This window comes from Cyclopterus lumpus, chromosome 16 (genome assembly GCF_009769545.1).
Source record: "Cyclopterus lumpus isolate fCycLum1 chromosome 16, fCycLum1.pri, whole genome shotgun sequence".
Taxonomy (NCBI): domain Eukaryota; kingdom Metazoa; phylum Chordata; class Actinopteri; order Perciformes; family Cyclopteridae; genus Cyclopterus; species Cyclopterus lumpus.
Genome location: NC_046981.1, coordinates 10,943,947 through 10,960,383, shown reverse-complemented (window position 1 = coordinate 10,960,383; position 16,437 = coordinate 10,943,947). Strand labels below are relative to the sequence as shown.

The 16,437-nt window shown below is 43.8% G+C and overlaps 1 protein-coding gene across 1 annotated transcript in view; it reads right to left on the bottom strand.

Moving 5' to 3' along the window:
- Positions 1–266: 266 nt before the first annotated feature.
- The window catches only part of kcnn3 (potassium intermediate/small conductance calcium-activated channel, subfamily N, member 3), a 41,725-nt gene continuing 25,554 nt past the window's right edge, over positions 267–16,437 (bottom strand). The window contains 4 exon segments of the mRNA XM_034554234.1: positions 267–3,432; positions 4,449–4,518; positions 5,536–5,663; positions 12,941–13,051. Coding sequence (XP_034410125.1) covers positions 3,010–3,432; positions 4,449–4,518; positions 5,536–5,663; positions 12,941–13,051 — 732 coding nt within the window. The 3' untranslated portion in view covers positions 267–3,009.

Here is a 16,437-nt window from a genome sequence, read left to right as displayed (position 1 = left end):
TGATTGACTAGTATTTGTATTATTATTATATTGACTAAGTTATATAGCGTGTAGCAACTCTAAAATGAGTTTGTGACAGTATGTAGTGTCCAAATTGTACTGAAATGTAATGTCTTACACTGAATGAAAGGTTACTCATCTGTAAAGCGTGAATTCGTTGAATAAGGTGTTTTTATTTTTCAAAAGCATCGCACTAGCAACCTCATCGCACTGAAAAATAAAATAAAAAACAATAGCAACACAGAAAACGTGGAAGCTGTAATGTTATAGATATATAGTTTATTAATTCTCTCTGATAAAATAAAAATTACAAAATAATTTCAACCTCAAACGGCACTTTCCTTGTTCAAAATTATTTAACGCATTGTTAATACATATATCATAATTGTCATGACGAATGAGAAGAATACTATAGTTTAGTAATAATAGATATCAGATATAACTGTGTTTAATCCTAATGGTAGAAAAGACTAAGCAATACAAAGCTAGATTTCGTTAACAGCATACTAGACAATATTCCAAGCGTATGTAATTCATATTCTGGCCACAGCGTGTCGCTATAAGACAGTTTTCGATATTGTCTCCAATGGGTAGGCTTGTCTCTTTCCCATCACGCCATTATAATTGCTCTCAGATATACCTAAGTATTTCTTTCTATGTTTTATTTATGTTATAAACAGCTGTTCCTTCATGGCCATCAATCCTTTATAAGGTTTATTTGTGTTCATCCATTGTCCACCTTGATCTGTTTTAAATCAGTGAAGAGCAGTCCATGTACAGCACTGTAACAAGTCCATACCCATTTTCAGTCATTCCCTCAGAAATATTGTCAAGATATCTGCAACGCCTCCTGCTATCTTTTGTCCCTTCGAACAGCAGCGTTCCCTGCTTCCGATTAACGTCCATTTAAGAGAGAGCACTTTGGTTGTCGAGGTGTGTGTATATCCGTGTGTCCGTGCGTGCAGGTGTCTGTTCCTGTGTCTGCACGGCAGTTTAAGTGATGGAGCAAGAAAGTGGGTTTGAGTGTATTTCTTTACACAGAATACATTCCTGATAACAGTGCGTTGTTTTGGGACTGCACGCTTGAAAAAGAATGCAGTGAGTGAGGTCTTCTTCCCTTCATAAAGAGTGATAGACACAACTGTACACTGTGAAACAATATTAATCACACAAACTTATAAATCACATAGCGAAAACAATTGTTGGACTTCAAATTCAATTGAATTACCAATGTAAAAATCTACATTTTAGTCATTTTAAGTAAAACTATTTATCAGAGAATTAAAGCAAAACAATAGATACGACAGCATCCCAGTCATCTGAGTCCAATGACAAGTAAAATAATAAGCAGATCATTTGTTATTGATGGAGAATGTTTCAACTGGTATTTTACCTGAACAGTCACCAAATGCAGATGTTTAAGCTCTGTCTTGTGTTTCTTCAACAATTAATCACCCAGATTGAAATGCCAATATTTGTTTTGTAATCTATTCTTTCTCCGGACAAACATTTCAGTATTAACGCACTTGATACAACTATTCTTTTTCACAAGTAACATAAAACAGAAATAAAATGAAACTCTCAGCATTTCACTCAAAAGTCTAATTTCAGTACAGCAAACCTACAAGTACACATCGGTTCAACCCAATCTGTAATTCAATAAACGCAGTAATAAAAAAGTCCTGCTGTAGTTGTGTTCGGTTATTTTATCATCTGCGTCATCTTTGTCACAAACAGGAGTCACGATGACTCGTGTCCCTCAGTGTCGTACCAACTTATTTCAGCTTCATCTGTAATTTGTGTCGTACAGTGAACGGTTACGGTTCTCCAAACTGAGAAGTTAACATGTCAAACTATGCATTAGGTCACACCCACTCAAGAGAAGTCGATTGGATGAACGTTTCTTACAGTGTGTCAACATTGCTTGGCAGTGCATTGAGTGCTTGGCAGTATAGGCTTTAGTATCATCGTGTGGGCTACGACGCACACTTTCTTTGAGTGAGTGTAAAAAGGGCCTGCATTGTAAAAGATTGTGTGTTTATGTTTGTGCTGGGTTAACTCGTATTGCGTGGATAATGCAGCAATATAAGTTGTGTGTATGTGTGTGTGTGCAGTACATACCATTAGTTTTTTTAATTTTTTTATATCTTGGTCATATTGATTGAATCTTCTGTTAAAGGGATGCTCGTTAACACACAATTAGCATTCAGATAGAAAATACATCATAAGGATAAAAAGTCATGGTCATTAATTCCTGATGAAGGGAGAGTGAAATTGGGTGAAAGGAGAGCGAGAGAGAGAGAGAGAGAGAGAAAGAGATCAGGAGAAAGGCGAGAGAGATCAGGAGAAAAGAGAGAGAGAGAGAGAGAGATCGGGAGAAAGGGGAGAGAGAGAGAGAGAGAGAGAGAGAGAGATAGAAATCAGTAGAAAGGAGAGAGAGATCGGGAGAAAGGGGGGAGAGAGAGAGAGAGAGAGAGAGGGAGAGAGAAAGAGATCAGTAGAAAGGCGAGAGAGGGAGAGAGAGAGAGATTGGGAGAAAGGGGAGAGAGAGAGAGATCGGGAGAAAGGCGAGAGAGATTGGGAGAGAGAGAGAGAGAGAAGGAGAGAAGGAGAGAGAGAATAAAAGGCCCTTTTCAGTAATTGGGGTGTTATCCATTTAGGAGCGCTGAGTTTATATAATTATTCCTCGTTATTTCTCCTCCTCTCTCCTTCCCCCTCATCATCCCTTCTACCTCCATTCCTCACACTCTTGACAATCTTTCTCCCCCTCACACCTTTTAGAGTCTCCATTTTTCTTCTCCTCCCCTTGTCAAGAAAAGCGCCCCAAAGTCCTTAACATGTCTCATCGTTCATACTGGCCCTCCATCTTAATCCTATTATCTCTCCTCATAGTCCCCTCCTCAACCCACCCTCATAGATTGTAGTTTCAGAGGATCACCTCACGTTTCTCTCCTTCCCCCTCCCTATGTTCTTTCCATATTGGTCCTCTCCTGGTCCTCAGAGCTGTCTTCAGCAGCTAGAAGGGCAGGTGTTGCTGTTGGGACTAGCCTCCAGGCTCCCCTCTGAGCTCAGGGGTGGGGGCGACACAGGGGCCTCCAAGGCCAAAGTAGGAACCTGGGATGGGGGCGGCGCTGGAGACGCAACCTGGATTGAGGAAACTGAAGCTGGTGCAGCGGTTAAAGACACAACTGGGGCGATTGGGACAACAGCACCTCCTCCAAAACCCCCTCTCCCGTCCCTCGCATCCCTCTCTCTTAGCAAGTGGACCAGGGCGGCGTGCTGGGCGCTGAGGGTGGCTGAGAGGTGGGCGGGCAGGGTGTTGAAGCCAGCGGTGAGCTGCTCGACCCGCTGCTCCAGGGACAGCATCTGACGCTCCAAGTCCTCGCTGCGGTCGTTGAGCTCTGACATGAGCTCATACATGACGCTCTGCATCTGTAGAGAGGAGAGGAGATCAGTGCATACAGTACTTTGAAGAAGGGAAACAGATTGCTAATACTTAAACAGGACTATTATGATGGTTGCTTAGAGAAAATTAATTTGGACTCAATAAGAAGAGAGTATGAAGTAAAAGTGGGAGGAGGGGCAGAAGCTGGAATGAAGAGGAGACTGGAGGGAAGTCTCTGTGTGGGCGTAGTAACATTATGAAGAAAGAGAGAGAGGAGAGCGAGAATGAAATGTCCCTGCTTTGCACATCCTGGCCTCCGTAACCATGGCAAACGCACAAGTGGCCAATTGAGATGGAGTCATTGAGATGGCATAATTGCAAAATATTTGGTGCAAAAGGCATTGCTCCTAAAAAAAGACACAAATACACACACACACACCCTCACACGCACACACACACGCGCACACACACACACACACACACACACACACACACACACACACACACACTCAAACACCCACACGGTAACAGAAACAAATGAGGCCCCCCCCCCTGCCTCCTCTCATTTCCTCCTCGCTCTCTCACACAGTCATCCCTGTTTTAACACTTGTTCCTGTTGCTAGGAGACACAAAGCCAGGGAAATGGGCAGGTCATCATCGAAAGGAGGAATGTTGCAATATATTAAGAAGGGCAAAGGCATGTTTGGTATGAGTTACTAACCTGTGCGATGGTTACATGTCTGTCAAGTGGATGTCCTATATACATGAAGAGGATGGATGTGTATGTATGTGTGTGTGTGTGTGTGAGTGTGGTTGTGTGGTGAGTGTGTGTGAGCGTGTGTGAGTGTGGTTGTGTGTGAGTGAATGTGTGTGTGTTTGTGTGTGAGTGGTTGCGTGCAAGTGTGTGCATGTGTGTGTGAGTGGTTGTGTGTGAGTGTGTGTATGTGTGTGTGAGTGGTTGTGTGTGAGTGTGTGTGTGAGTGGTTGTGTGCGAGTGTGTGAGAGTGTGTGTGTGTGTGTGTGTGTGAGCGTGTGTGTGTGTGTGTGCGCGTGTGTGACTCACCTTTGAGAGGTCCACGAGTGTGTTGGCCTGATCACTGAGTTTCCTCTGCTCCATTTTCACACTGCGTAATCTGTAAACAGATACACACACATTAAATACACACAAAGTTGAAATGCATAAATACATAACGGTCAGTCCAGAGAGCTAATCCCTCCAGGCCTGGACAACAACCCTGGAGAGGGGTCACCTTGCAGTGTGCTCTGAAACGCTGTCATTTTTGTAATGCAGGGGAAACTATACATGTTGAAATAAAAACAACTTCAGCTCTAGAGTAAGCGCACACGGTATTTAAAATATTTAAAAACCTGAAGGGAAATAAAGCACACAGGGGAATAAACTAAATGGAATGAAATAAGATCAAATTAAATATATCATCTTTCTTCAGTCAAATTAAAAATAGGACATGAACAATACAATAATTATTGAACTAAGGTTTAATATGGGTTTTCATCAAATAAACCATGTGGCTTCCTCCATTATAGTGGACTTTTCTGAGGCTGAACCTGCAGATGAACACGACCCCCTGTTTGATGCCGACAGGAATTGAACAGGAACATGTACTCAAATTCCCCCCAAAAATCCCCGCCCCCCCCGTTACTGAGTTCACAGCCTCTCAGCCACAGTCCACGCGCTTCAGGATGAGCCTTTCTATGTCACAATTAAAAGAGACTTAGGTCTCTTGACTCTTGAAGGCAATTGTTTAATGTTTCAAGTCTAGACTGAACCGTTCCAGATCAAAGGAGCAGGCAGCTTTAAAGGGATGCTTAATTGTGCTGCTCGACAGAGGACAAAAACCTTTGAGGAAGCTTTAACAGCACAACTACCCTTGTGGCCATTTAAATACAACCAAACAATGCTCTGAAGAAGTGTATTTTATAGTGTGATTAAAGTCTACACTATGTATTTGTATCAACAACACTTAGAAGTGGAGATGCGATGCTGATCAGAGTGTCTCTGATAGCACATAATGCTCTGATTATGGAGTCCCACAACAGTCCCAGAAGTGTACCTGCCCTTTAGTAGATGATTCATGTTGTGTGTGTGTGTGTGTGTGTGTGTGTGTGTGTGGGGGTGGGTGTGGTCTTACTGATGTATAGCTTGGAGGAACTTCCGCTGGTGTTTGCGGACTCTGCAGTGGTCGATCTTTTTCGCCATCTTGGTGTGTTTGTAGATGAGCCAGGTTTCTCTCAGCACGTTAGCCGCTGCATTCTTGATCTGCTCGCATACAATAAACACACAGACACATTGTTAGCAACAGGTCGCCCTTGGCAACAGGTGTGAGAACAGAGAACAGGGCTGGGCAAACATATTTCAACCGTAGTCTCTCTGGGGCCCAACCCTGTTCTCTGGGGCCCAACCCTGTTCTCTGGAGCCCAACCCTGTTCTCTGGGGCCCAACCCTGTTCTCTGGAGCCCAACCCTGTTCTCTGGGGCCCAACCCTGTTCTTTGGGTCCCAGCCCTGTTCTCTGGGGCCCAACCCTGTTTTTTGGGGCCCAGCCCTGTTCTCTGGGGCCCAACCCTGTTCTCTGGGGCCCAGCCCTGTTCTCTGGGGCCCAACCCTGATCTTTGGGTCCCAGCCATGTTCTCTGGGGCCCAACCCTGTTTTTTGGGGCCCAACCCTGTTCTCTGGGGCCCAACCCTGTTCTCTGGGGCCCAGCCCTGTTCTCTGGGGCCCAACCCTGATCTTTGGGTCCCAGCCATGTTCTCTGGGGCCCAACCCTGTTCTTTGGGTCCCAGCCATGTTCTCTGGGGCCCAACCCTGTTCTTTGGGTCCCAGCCATGTTCTCTGGGGCCCAACCCTGTTCTCTGGGGCCCAACCCTGTTTTTTGGGGCCCAACCCTGTTCTCTGGGGCCCATCCCTGTTCTCTGGGGCCCAGCCCTGTTCTCTGGGGCCCAACCCTGATCTTTGGGTCCCAGCCATGTTCTCTGGGGCCCAACCCTGTTCTTTGGGTCCCAGCCATGTTCTCTGGGGCCCAACCCTGTTCTCTGGGGCCCAACCCTGTTCTTTGGGGCCCAACCCTGTTCTCTGGGGCCCAACCCTGTTCTCTGGGGCCCAACCCTGTTCTTTGGGGCCCAACCCTGTTCTCTGGGGCCCAACCCTGTTCTCTGGGGCCCAACCCTGTTCTTTGGGTCCCAGCCATGTTCTCTGGGGCCCAACCCTGTTCTTTGGGTCCCAGCCATGTTCTCTGGGGCCCAACCCTGTTCTCTGGGGCCCAACCCTGTTCTTTGGGGCCCAACCCTGTTCTTTGGGGCCCCAACCCTGTTCTTTGGGGCCCAACCCTGTTCTTTGGGGCCCCAACCCTGTTCTTTCGGGCCCAACCCTGTTCTCTGGGGCCCTTTTGTTTCTCTTTCAGAGAGGTTTACCCAGACACTCTGGGTCCCAGCCATGTTCTCTGGGGCCCAACCCTGTTCTTTGGGTCCCAACCCTGTTCTTTGGGGCCCCAACCCTGTTCTTTGGGGCCCCAACCCTGTTCTTTCGGGCCCAACCCTGTTATCTGGGGCCCTTTTGTTTCTCTTTCAGAGAGGTTTACCCAGACACTCTCTCATTTTCCCTCCATTCTCCATTGTCTCCCTACAAAGATTTAAAAAAAAAAAAAAAACTATACCATTTGTGTCTTCTTAGAGGCTGCCCTCATTCTCTCGGTCTCTCTCTCTACACACACACACACACACACACACACACACACACACACACACACACACACACACACACACACACACACCGGTTAGCTTGCCTATGCTTTTCATGTGAGCATAAACAGCCTTATCCTTAGGGAGATTTTTAAATGAGAACCAACAGGAGTCTCCCACAAACACTTCTTTTCTCTCTTGGTCTGTCTTTTAGACACTATATATGTTAGACTAACTCAAATGGGTCATAATCTCGGCTGGTTGGAAGTGATTTACTACCGTGCCACCGCAGTTCATTAAAACCAGTGATCTTTCATTTAATTATGGCAGCAACTGAAATAAACAATGGTGGCATGAGTAGCTGCTTTTAAACTAGTTGTCAGAGACCATCCTCATCCCTGGAGAATAGACATATTAGAGAAATAGCCGATGTAATGATGCTCACTCATGAAAAGCCTGTTAGCCATCAGAGTTTTAAGCAAGATGGGTATTTTTCTCCAGATTACTGGTCATAAATAGGCTTCAGTTGTTTTAAATGAGAACTATAGTATACAGGTGAGATTCCTGTGATTTAATATAAGACCTATAAAGTGTCAGTATAGGCTTACGGTCAGAGTTCAGTTACATGTATTTATATCTGTATCTGCGCCATTATGTTATGCACTGTACATCTTTAGAGGATGCTATGTAATTACAACACAGAGCTCTGATGAAAACCATAGAGAAGCGAGAGGGGAGAGAGAATCTGTAAGGACATGAATTGAATGAGAGACTTCAAAGAGATGCCGAACACTGAACAAACAACAATTATACCCCGGTTTGAGGAGCACAAAAGACCCCGGCAGCTTGGCTAATCAGCACCTATCCACCGCAGTCAAGGACTCCTCACACACATACATGCTGCACATAAACACATGCAGACAAACACACACTGTTGGACACAGATGAAGAGAGTAGGAGGCTCTGGGCATGCAGATGTGTTATCAATGACACAGAGGTCAAAAGTCAAACCGAAAAGATCTGATCCAATATACTATAGGCAATATATAAAACCCTTCCAGGAGATTCTGTCATAAATGTTACCAATCACTTTAAATGACAGCATTACAACATTATTAATTCTCACATTTATGTTTACTGATTCGATATTCAAATTAAGTATGCATTTCTCTCTATATGTGAGTAAACCCAACTAAATAAATAAATAAAAAAGATGATTTAATATGTTCAGTTCACATGCTATGACCAATGTGATTTGGACGTAAAGCTGTAGGGCGAATGAGGTGAAGCCTGATATCCCATGTTTCTCCCTCATCTCCTGTGTGTATCAATAGGATACACAACTCCTGTCCATGTAGGGCGGCACTGACAGCTGAAAAGATCAGCTGGCGTCATCCAAATGAAGACATTTTGCTTGTGTGCTGTACAGCAACATCAAGACTCATGGGCCAGGTTACTGAAGAGCCAATTTAATACCCTTCTCATCTACAGGCCCATTGGTAAATTGACATGTCAAATCATATTTGTGAGTTGATTAATCACTGCAGGGTGAGAGAAACATGATGAATGATGGCATCTTGTGTCTGTCCGGCTCGCTCGCTGTGGAGGTTTTCACACAAATGTGCAACATCTGTCCAGCAGTGAGCTATAGCTGCCTCAGGCCAATTAATTAGACAAAGCTTCACCTTTAATTTACAATCCTGAGGACTGCTCCACATGCAAAAGACTGACAATATCACACTGCAGTATTTTGCAGTTAATCTGCCAGCCCACCCTCTTTATTTACCTTTCTCTATCCTCCTGATTGTTAAAGTGAAAACTGAGGAAACTCCATTTCCCAAAAATATAACATAACAACAACATAAACCGCTAAAAATACTCCACAAGAAACCAAACGACAGCAGCAGCAGCTATTCCCGGACCATATGGCATGTACTTGGGCCGTATGGCTGGTTAGGATCAAAGAGCTGTTCTAGTCGCTCCCCTACACTGCACACCTTATGGCAGGTACATGAGAAATATGTTAAGACGAGAGGTTCCCACAACTCAGCATGTTGGGTGGCCGATGTCATATTGTGGATTATAAATCAATCCGTACGAATAGAAATATTTTTTAATTGTCATTACAGACACAACCACATAGAACATTTAAAAAAATCTAAGCATTGGGCTCCGACACTTTTTGTTGCTTAAAGATTTCCTCCAGGGGAAAAGCCGAAGCACCTAACCCGTACAACCCAGGAGAGCCTTGATGACCCATGTATACAATTAGTAGCCTGGTTAGGTGCTGTGGCGCTGGAGATACAATGGAGCAGAAAACATAAACAAACAGACCAATTACCTTGGCAACAACCTCCCACCTCATCCATGTGCCACGGCAGCATGTTTCCTTATCTACTCTGACCTTGCCCTCGCGGACATAATGACACAGGGAAGACAACGCACACGCAGAGGCATGGTCACAAGATAAACTAATCAAATCAAATCATGACATTAAAATGATAATTGGTTTCCGCTGATACGTGTATGTATTTTGTGTGGCTCCTGAATGTGGTCCGATCTAGGAAGGGCTTTATTAAAAAGAGAAGAATGTCAGAGATGAGTGTCAAATGAACTTTAGTCGCTGTCTCAACACAGCCACACCTATAATGATCCACTTGGCTGGTGTGTGAATTAAAAGGCTCTCGTAACAAAGTTATTTTGACTGCGTAGAGTGAAAGCTAGCTTAGTAGAAATCTTTGGGGGTTCGATGGCTCTCATTTGGCTAATGGTGTAAACATTGGAAGGCATTGCAGCACCTCCTCCTTGGCCAGAGCCAAGAGTGCGCTCTGAATATTCAGAGAGGGCGAAGTTCTGAATATGCCACGGGGACTTCGAAAAGTGCTCTGATTTTAACCAATTGTCCAGAGTGGAATCAAAATAGTGTGCCAATTTATAGAGAGAGACAATTTATAGAGAGATGTAACATTTTCAACTTTGCATAGCGACTTTAAAAGCTTGAAATAAGAGTACTGACCTCCGAAACAAACATATTAACACAGTAAATTGACTTCAACGAATGGCATTTAATTGACATTGGAGTGCTTTCAAAAGGAAGCACAAACTACTGGACTCCTCTCACTTAGCGCCCTCAGTAAGTGTGGCCTGATTTCTCAGTGTCGAGAGTGCTCTGTGAATGTGCAGCAGGACGTTCTGACCAGATGGACTTTCAGCAGTGCTCTGAATGAACCAATGCTTCAGTATGGAGCCACAGCACGCTGCTGCGACCAGAGGGTCAGCCTTTTGAAGACATCTCTAACACTCTGCATTAAGGGAACACGTTCTGATTTCAAACATGAGCACTTGCAACCTCACACACATGGTCGACTTAAGGGAGAACGGTTCAGATCAAAGGGAAAGGGACACTTCGCTGAGCACTGCATGAAAATAACCCTGTGCATTGGACGTCGAATGGTGTTTTTAAAGCTCATCATTCTCTTTGATAAGTTTATTAGGTCCTCTGAACCCAATCTGCACCGCATATGATCTCAAGTTTTCAAATTTTGCAGGTGCATCTAAAAACCTGACCTGAGGATGAAAGAAGGAAACACGCAAATGGAGGAAAGTGAAAAATGAAAAGTATGTTGAAGTGTTAGAGAGCGTCAAAAACACCACACTCATTTGAACTAAAAATTATCCGTGCGGCACACCGATGTCTAAGGAAGTACGTTTACTTGCGGTTTTAGGACTCTGCACGACCACAACCAACACTTCTTCTTACACGACACACACATGTCAAAATAAAGATAACATCAAACACAGACGTTACGACCACAGCATCCACTGGCTAAGAGCGACACTGATTGGCATTTACTTGATATTGTTAGTAATCCTTCAAAGTGAAGGAAACACTATTTGATGGAATACCAGGGGGTGTGCTTTTGTGTCTATTTGTGTGTGTGTGTGTGTGTGTGTGTGTGTGTGTGTGTGTGTGTGTGTGTGCATATACAATGATGGCAGGATGTAAAGTCTAGTGTTGCATTATTCATCATAAAGCGTGTGCAATTTTATTCTCTTGTTACGATGATATGGTGGAGAATGGCCCCAGCCATGTAAATCAATGTGCAAACAACAGCTCCAATGATTGCTCTTTCAGTAATAGAGGGCAGGAGACAATTACCAGCGCATAAACCGAAAACCCTTTGAAGGAAATGTCACCAAGGAGCATGCTGCATTGTGTTGAATAACACTGCTGTATGGCGCCTCCCTTACTTGATGGCTTTATTAACAGAGTGGTTTACCTGATTCCCTTAAAAATGTATAGTATTATCTTGAGAGTGATCTAAATCAGTTTGAGCTGTATTTATGCAATACATATCATTGCAATTACTTCTAAAAGTTACAAAAAACATAATTTTTTAATAGAAAATCTGTTCTTAGCAGGGTAATTAGTGTTAGGCTGGTCTTTCATAATAAATATTTACAGTCACAATAACCAGCTACGCTAAGAGAACTCCAACCAACCTGACTCAGTTTCACTGTAACACCGTGACACCATGAGCTACTATAGTTAGAAAGGTTAGGAAGTTGAAACAGCTAAAGGAACACATTAATTAACCAGACAGCTTCTCCCACTCCAATTGGTGCAACGTTTCCATTTGTTTGAGCAGCGTAAACTGGACCAAACCTACAGAAACAAGTCTACGGCCATGTGAGTGACTCTGTTAGGCTTGAGATAAATGCTCAAATGTGCTGATGTTTTTACTGCACTCAGCATCTTAATAACAGTTGCTAATGAGCTCAAAACACAAATGTCATTGCAATCCATCCGAGACGTTGTTTCACTGAAAGCCAAAGATGTCCACTTGTTGGTGGCCCAAGAAAAGAAATGAGGGAATCACCAAAGTCATTAGGATTCCTTCTCTTTAAACCACAAATGTTATCATTATCATGCAATCCATGGAATAGTTGGAATAGCTGACCCACCGTATCTAGCATTGATTAAAAAGTAAAGACCCTCGAGCACACATGCTCACACATTGTTCAAGGTGTTAAACATCTTGTGAAAACACTCTGGTTGACCCGACCGGCGCCGGCAGGAAGACTAGACGAGAGCCCGACAGACCGTCTATTCAACTTTTCTGTCGATATTTTATCCACACTGAAATCATTGATAAGCCTTCAGTCCCTCAGATACCCTGCTGTCATCATGTACCCTACATATTTCATATGGGAGCTATTTTTAAAACCGGGAACTTTCAACCATATCAAAAATTGAAAAGGACCACAGGAAGGAGGGAGTGAGAGATGGAGGGGAAGAGGCATCGAGGAGGCAAGGACAAAGGAAAGGAGAGGGCAAAGGAGGGAGGAGAGAAGGTGACAGAAAGAAAGAAAGAAAGAGAAAGAGAGAGAGAGGGATAAAGGGATTTAATGTAAGAGAGACAAATGTCAGAGGAAAGGGTGGGGGGGGGGGGGTGTCCATGTGGGAGGAAAAAGATTGTCGATGGGAAGATAGAAAGATACGGTAAGTGAGGGAGCAGAACAGAGGAAGCGAGAAAGAGATGACCTTTTATTGACTTCACTCACTCAAATAACATAAGATATGGGGTGATAGTGTGATGTAGTAGTGGTGGAAGGAGAGGTAGTGAAAGGACAAGCCGTTTCGCGGGGCTCTCAAACGCTTTGCTTCCAACCCCTGAAGGACTCTGAAAATATTGTATAAATTCACCCAGAGGAAGATTAGAAATACAAACTAATTATATAAACACAGTTCTGTTGGAGTCCCAATGTCGGTGCGTGCAGAGAACGTCTGCTTTCTCTAAATTAAAGCTCTTTATATTTTCGGCTAAACACACTGATTCACACCACACAAGACTACACACCCTCTTGGTTAGTTGCGTGTCCATCATGAAGTTGTGTACGTGTTTTTCGGCCTTGGTCAGCTCCAGCTTCCTGGCTACCACGGCAACCACCAGAGCCGTACAGCCTGCACCCTGAGAGAGTGGAGAAAGGGAGGGAGGGAGGAGGAGAAACAGAGCACTGAGACAATCAGTTAGGGGGAGGAATTGGTAAATCGGTGGCTTTTGGCCGGGGAATTAGCTCAGATGATTGAAGGGAGTAAGGACAAATATGAGGAAGGGAGCCGCATGACAGAGGGAGAAGTGAATTGGAGCGGGGGGAGGATTAAGAGGGATAGCTCTGCTTCACATCCACATTTCCTCATGTCGAGCGGCACGCCAAGTCTATTTTCACTTCCAATCCATCTGGTGTGAGATCCCCTCTATATCGCCTCGATATTGAGTTGAAAGATATTCCCTTTATAGATGAAAAACACATCTCAGATTGACACCACCAAATTTCGTTTAATTGGATAGTGCCAATCTGAGTTACATGGCGTCAGTCGTTTGCTGTCACCAGGAAGTGTAAAAGTATGAAACACAGACGTGTCTGTATTCCAGCTTGACCCACATGGGACAGACTGTATGGCACACTCCTTTGGGAGAGTGACAGCAGTCTCTCAACCAGAAAGACATGCTTGAGAGGAGAAGAGGAGCAGAAACACGGGGAGGAAGACAGAATTAATTGACTTTCAGATTAGGCACTTTTCAATGGGGCTGTCTGTGCTCACAGGTTCCTCTGAAGGCGCAAGCACAGAGGGAAAATAGGTAAAGAGAGTGAAGAGCTAGGAGTAAATATAAATGGGGAAGGAAGGAAACATGGAGGGCGGTTGGAGAGAGAGAGAATTGATTTTAGGAGGCTTGGGTGTGTGCAGAGAATAGGAGAACGATGGAGAAGACGGCAATGTTAATGAGGTCACTTATCTCCTGATAAGTAACACATTAAGATAAAGAGTGTCAAATGAAAATGTAGAGTGAGAGAGAATACAAAGATATAAAGACAGAGAAAATAGTGAGTTAGAGAGCGATAGCAAAGGAGCATGCAACGTTTTCAAGCGTGAAAGAAATAACCAAGACTCCATCGTGCACACTCTTGAATGATAACACAGGTTTACCAAACATAACTTTGGCTGGGTTCAGTCAAATGTAATGTGCAAATGGGCATTAGTGCCCACGTCTATATTCTCATCCACTCTATTTGTGTTTATTCAAATGCTATGAATAAAATATGATCAGGGCCGATGGAAACCGCTTCGAGTGTTCACACATGTCTGTGCTTTAGGGAAAAGAGCCCTCGACCAATCGCTTCAGTACAGTATGTACAAGTGCAGGCGAGCACGAATCCAACTGGGTTATGCATGTGCGTTTATCCTCATCGGCCACAAACAGTGGGGTTTGTCAATGCAGGCTATATGTGTGCATGTGTGTACATGTGCTAGATAGTTTGTGTGTGTATATGCCTCCATCCATTCGATTTCAGCAGGGCTCCCCTGTGCAATCTCCACAGAGGGACACGGCTGATGATGGCTGTGCTGCTGTCATTTGTTTCCTACGCCCGGGTATCCCTCGCTTTCTCCACTACAGCGCAGTCAGAAAAGGGGGGGGGGGGGGGGGGGGGGGGGGGATCACCCATCGGTGCTTCTCTGTTACATCCACACACACTGCAGGTAAAACATATTTAAGCTTCATGCAGTGGAAAATAGTTTCATGGTTAGCAGGAACACACAGAGGAAACGTGGGAAAGATATTTAACACAATAAATGTGACATTTCATTTGCTCGATTAGAGAGCGCAGTAGAGCACTTAGAGGCAGACAAAAGCATACATTTGAAATGGTAGCTACTCTGCATCTCTTCAACCTGAAGTGCTGCAAACAAACCAAAACACACAATCATACGCTATCACTTTACTTTAACCCCTGACACCATTTGGAATGTATAAGCAGTACACAAAGAGCTGATAAATAGCTTATAACATACTATAATTGAGATGTAAGCAGATAAGAGACAATGTAATAACATATATAATAACTGTTCCAATAAGAAGATGAATTATTACTGTTTCACTATATTATCATTCATTATCTGTTTATACACCAGTGTCCACCTTTACTATAGTTGTGGACAAACACATGAACACATTGAACACTATCTGCTTACAACTACATTATAGTGTGTTAGAAAACATGTATATGCCGTCTATAAATGCTAAACAGGGGGTATATGTATGAATGCAATACAAACATTGTGAGTTAGACAACGCACACCTTTTGGCTGTATATAAGCACATCAACATGTTGTGGCAGTCTACCACCATCCACTCAACCCTCAACAACACAAACACACAGGTACACACCAACACCTGGCCCACCCCCAGGTACCCTCGGGGCAGCGGTATATATACCAACCCCATTGACCTTCATGTGTTGGTCATAGTAACGACATGGAGAATGTCCTCTATAGAAACTCATTACAATAATTCTCAAGCAAGAATAAAAATAATCATATCCTGTTCTCTGTTCTCTGCCCTCGACCTTTTACCCCTTTTAAAAAATGAGATGTTCACTTCTCTCCCCGCTCTGCTTCTTCATGACCTGCTGACCCCGGTCTCCCTCACCTTCTGCCTGCATCCTCATTCCCTCTCCGACTGTCGTCAAGGATACACCCCTTTTTGAGCAGAGCAGTGAGAGTGTGTTTGTGTGACAGGAGGGGAGAGTGTGAGTCACACTAAGAGTGTATGTGGAGCTCTGTGTCGGTGTTGTGTGGAGGATGCAGTATGTAACAGTGGGCTTGGGATGCTCTGCTTCCACCCCCTGGTATGTGTCCTTGTTACATTACAGCGAGAGCTGTACTTCATAACCCCTTTTAGATGATTCATCCAGGAAATGGGGGTCTGCTGGTGTGCCTTTGTAAATAAATGTATTCTTTATTCACACATTTAATGGACTATACAGTAAAGAAAGTGAGATGGTATATAAAGGGGAGGCTGGACAGACACAGTGAGGAATATAAACACCCACATTATCTGTGTGACTATGATCCAGACAATGACTAAAAGTAAAATAATTTATAAAATGACACTCGTAATCACATTAAGTGAAGTAACTTGGTGTGTAAAATATTGACATACTTTTAATTTTGAGAGTTAAGTTAAGGGGTCTCTTGATTTTTCTTGAACAATCTTGCAGCAGTCGTTAAACTGCATAAAGGCCGTTCTACATTGGCTTCAACCATGTTGCTCCTTGACTTCATGCACTCTTCAACACAACAACAGGACTGAGCATGTGATGGTTATTGGAAATAAAATGCTGTTTCAGGAGCTTATGGTCTTATTTTTCAAATGGACCAAAAACAATTCACTACTTGATTTTATAATCACATCTTAGCATGTAAATTGACCTGAGAACGGTTTAGGGGTGTTTTTAAGTAGTGTTCTTTTGTGTGAGCCTTTATTTGTTATTCATTTTTAACAAGCCCAGCTAC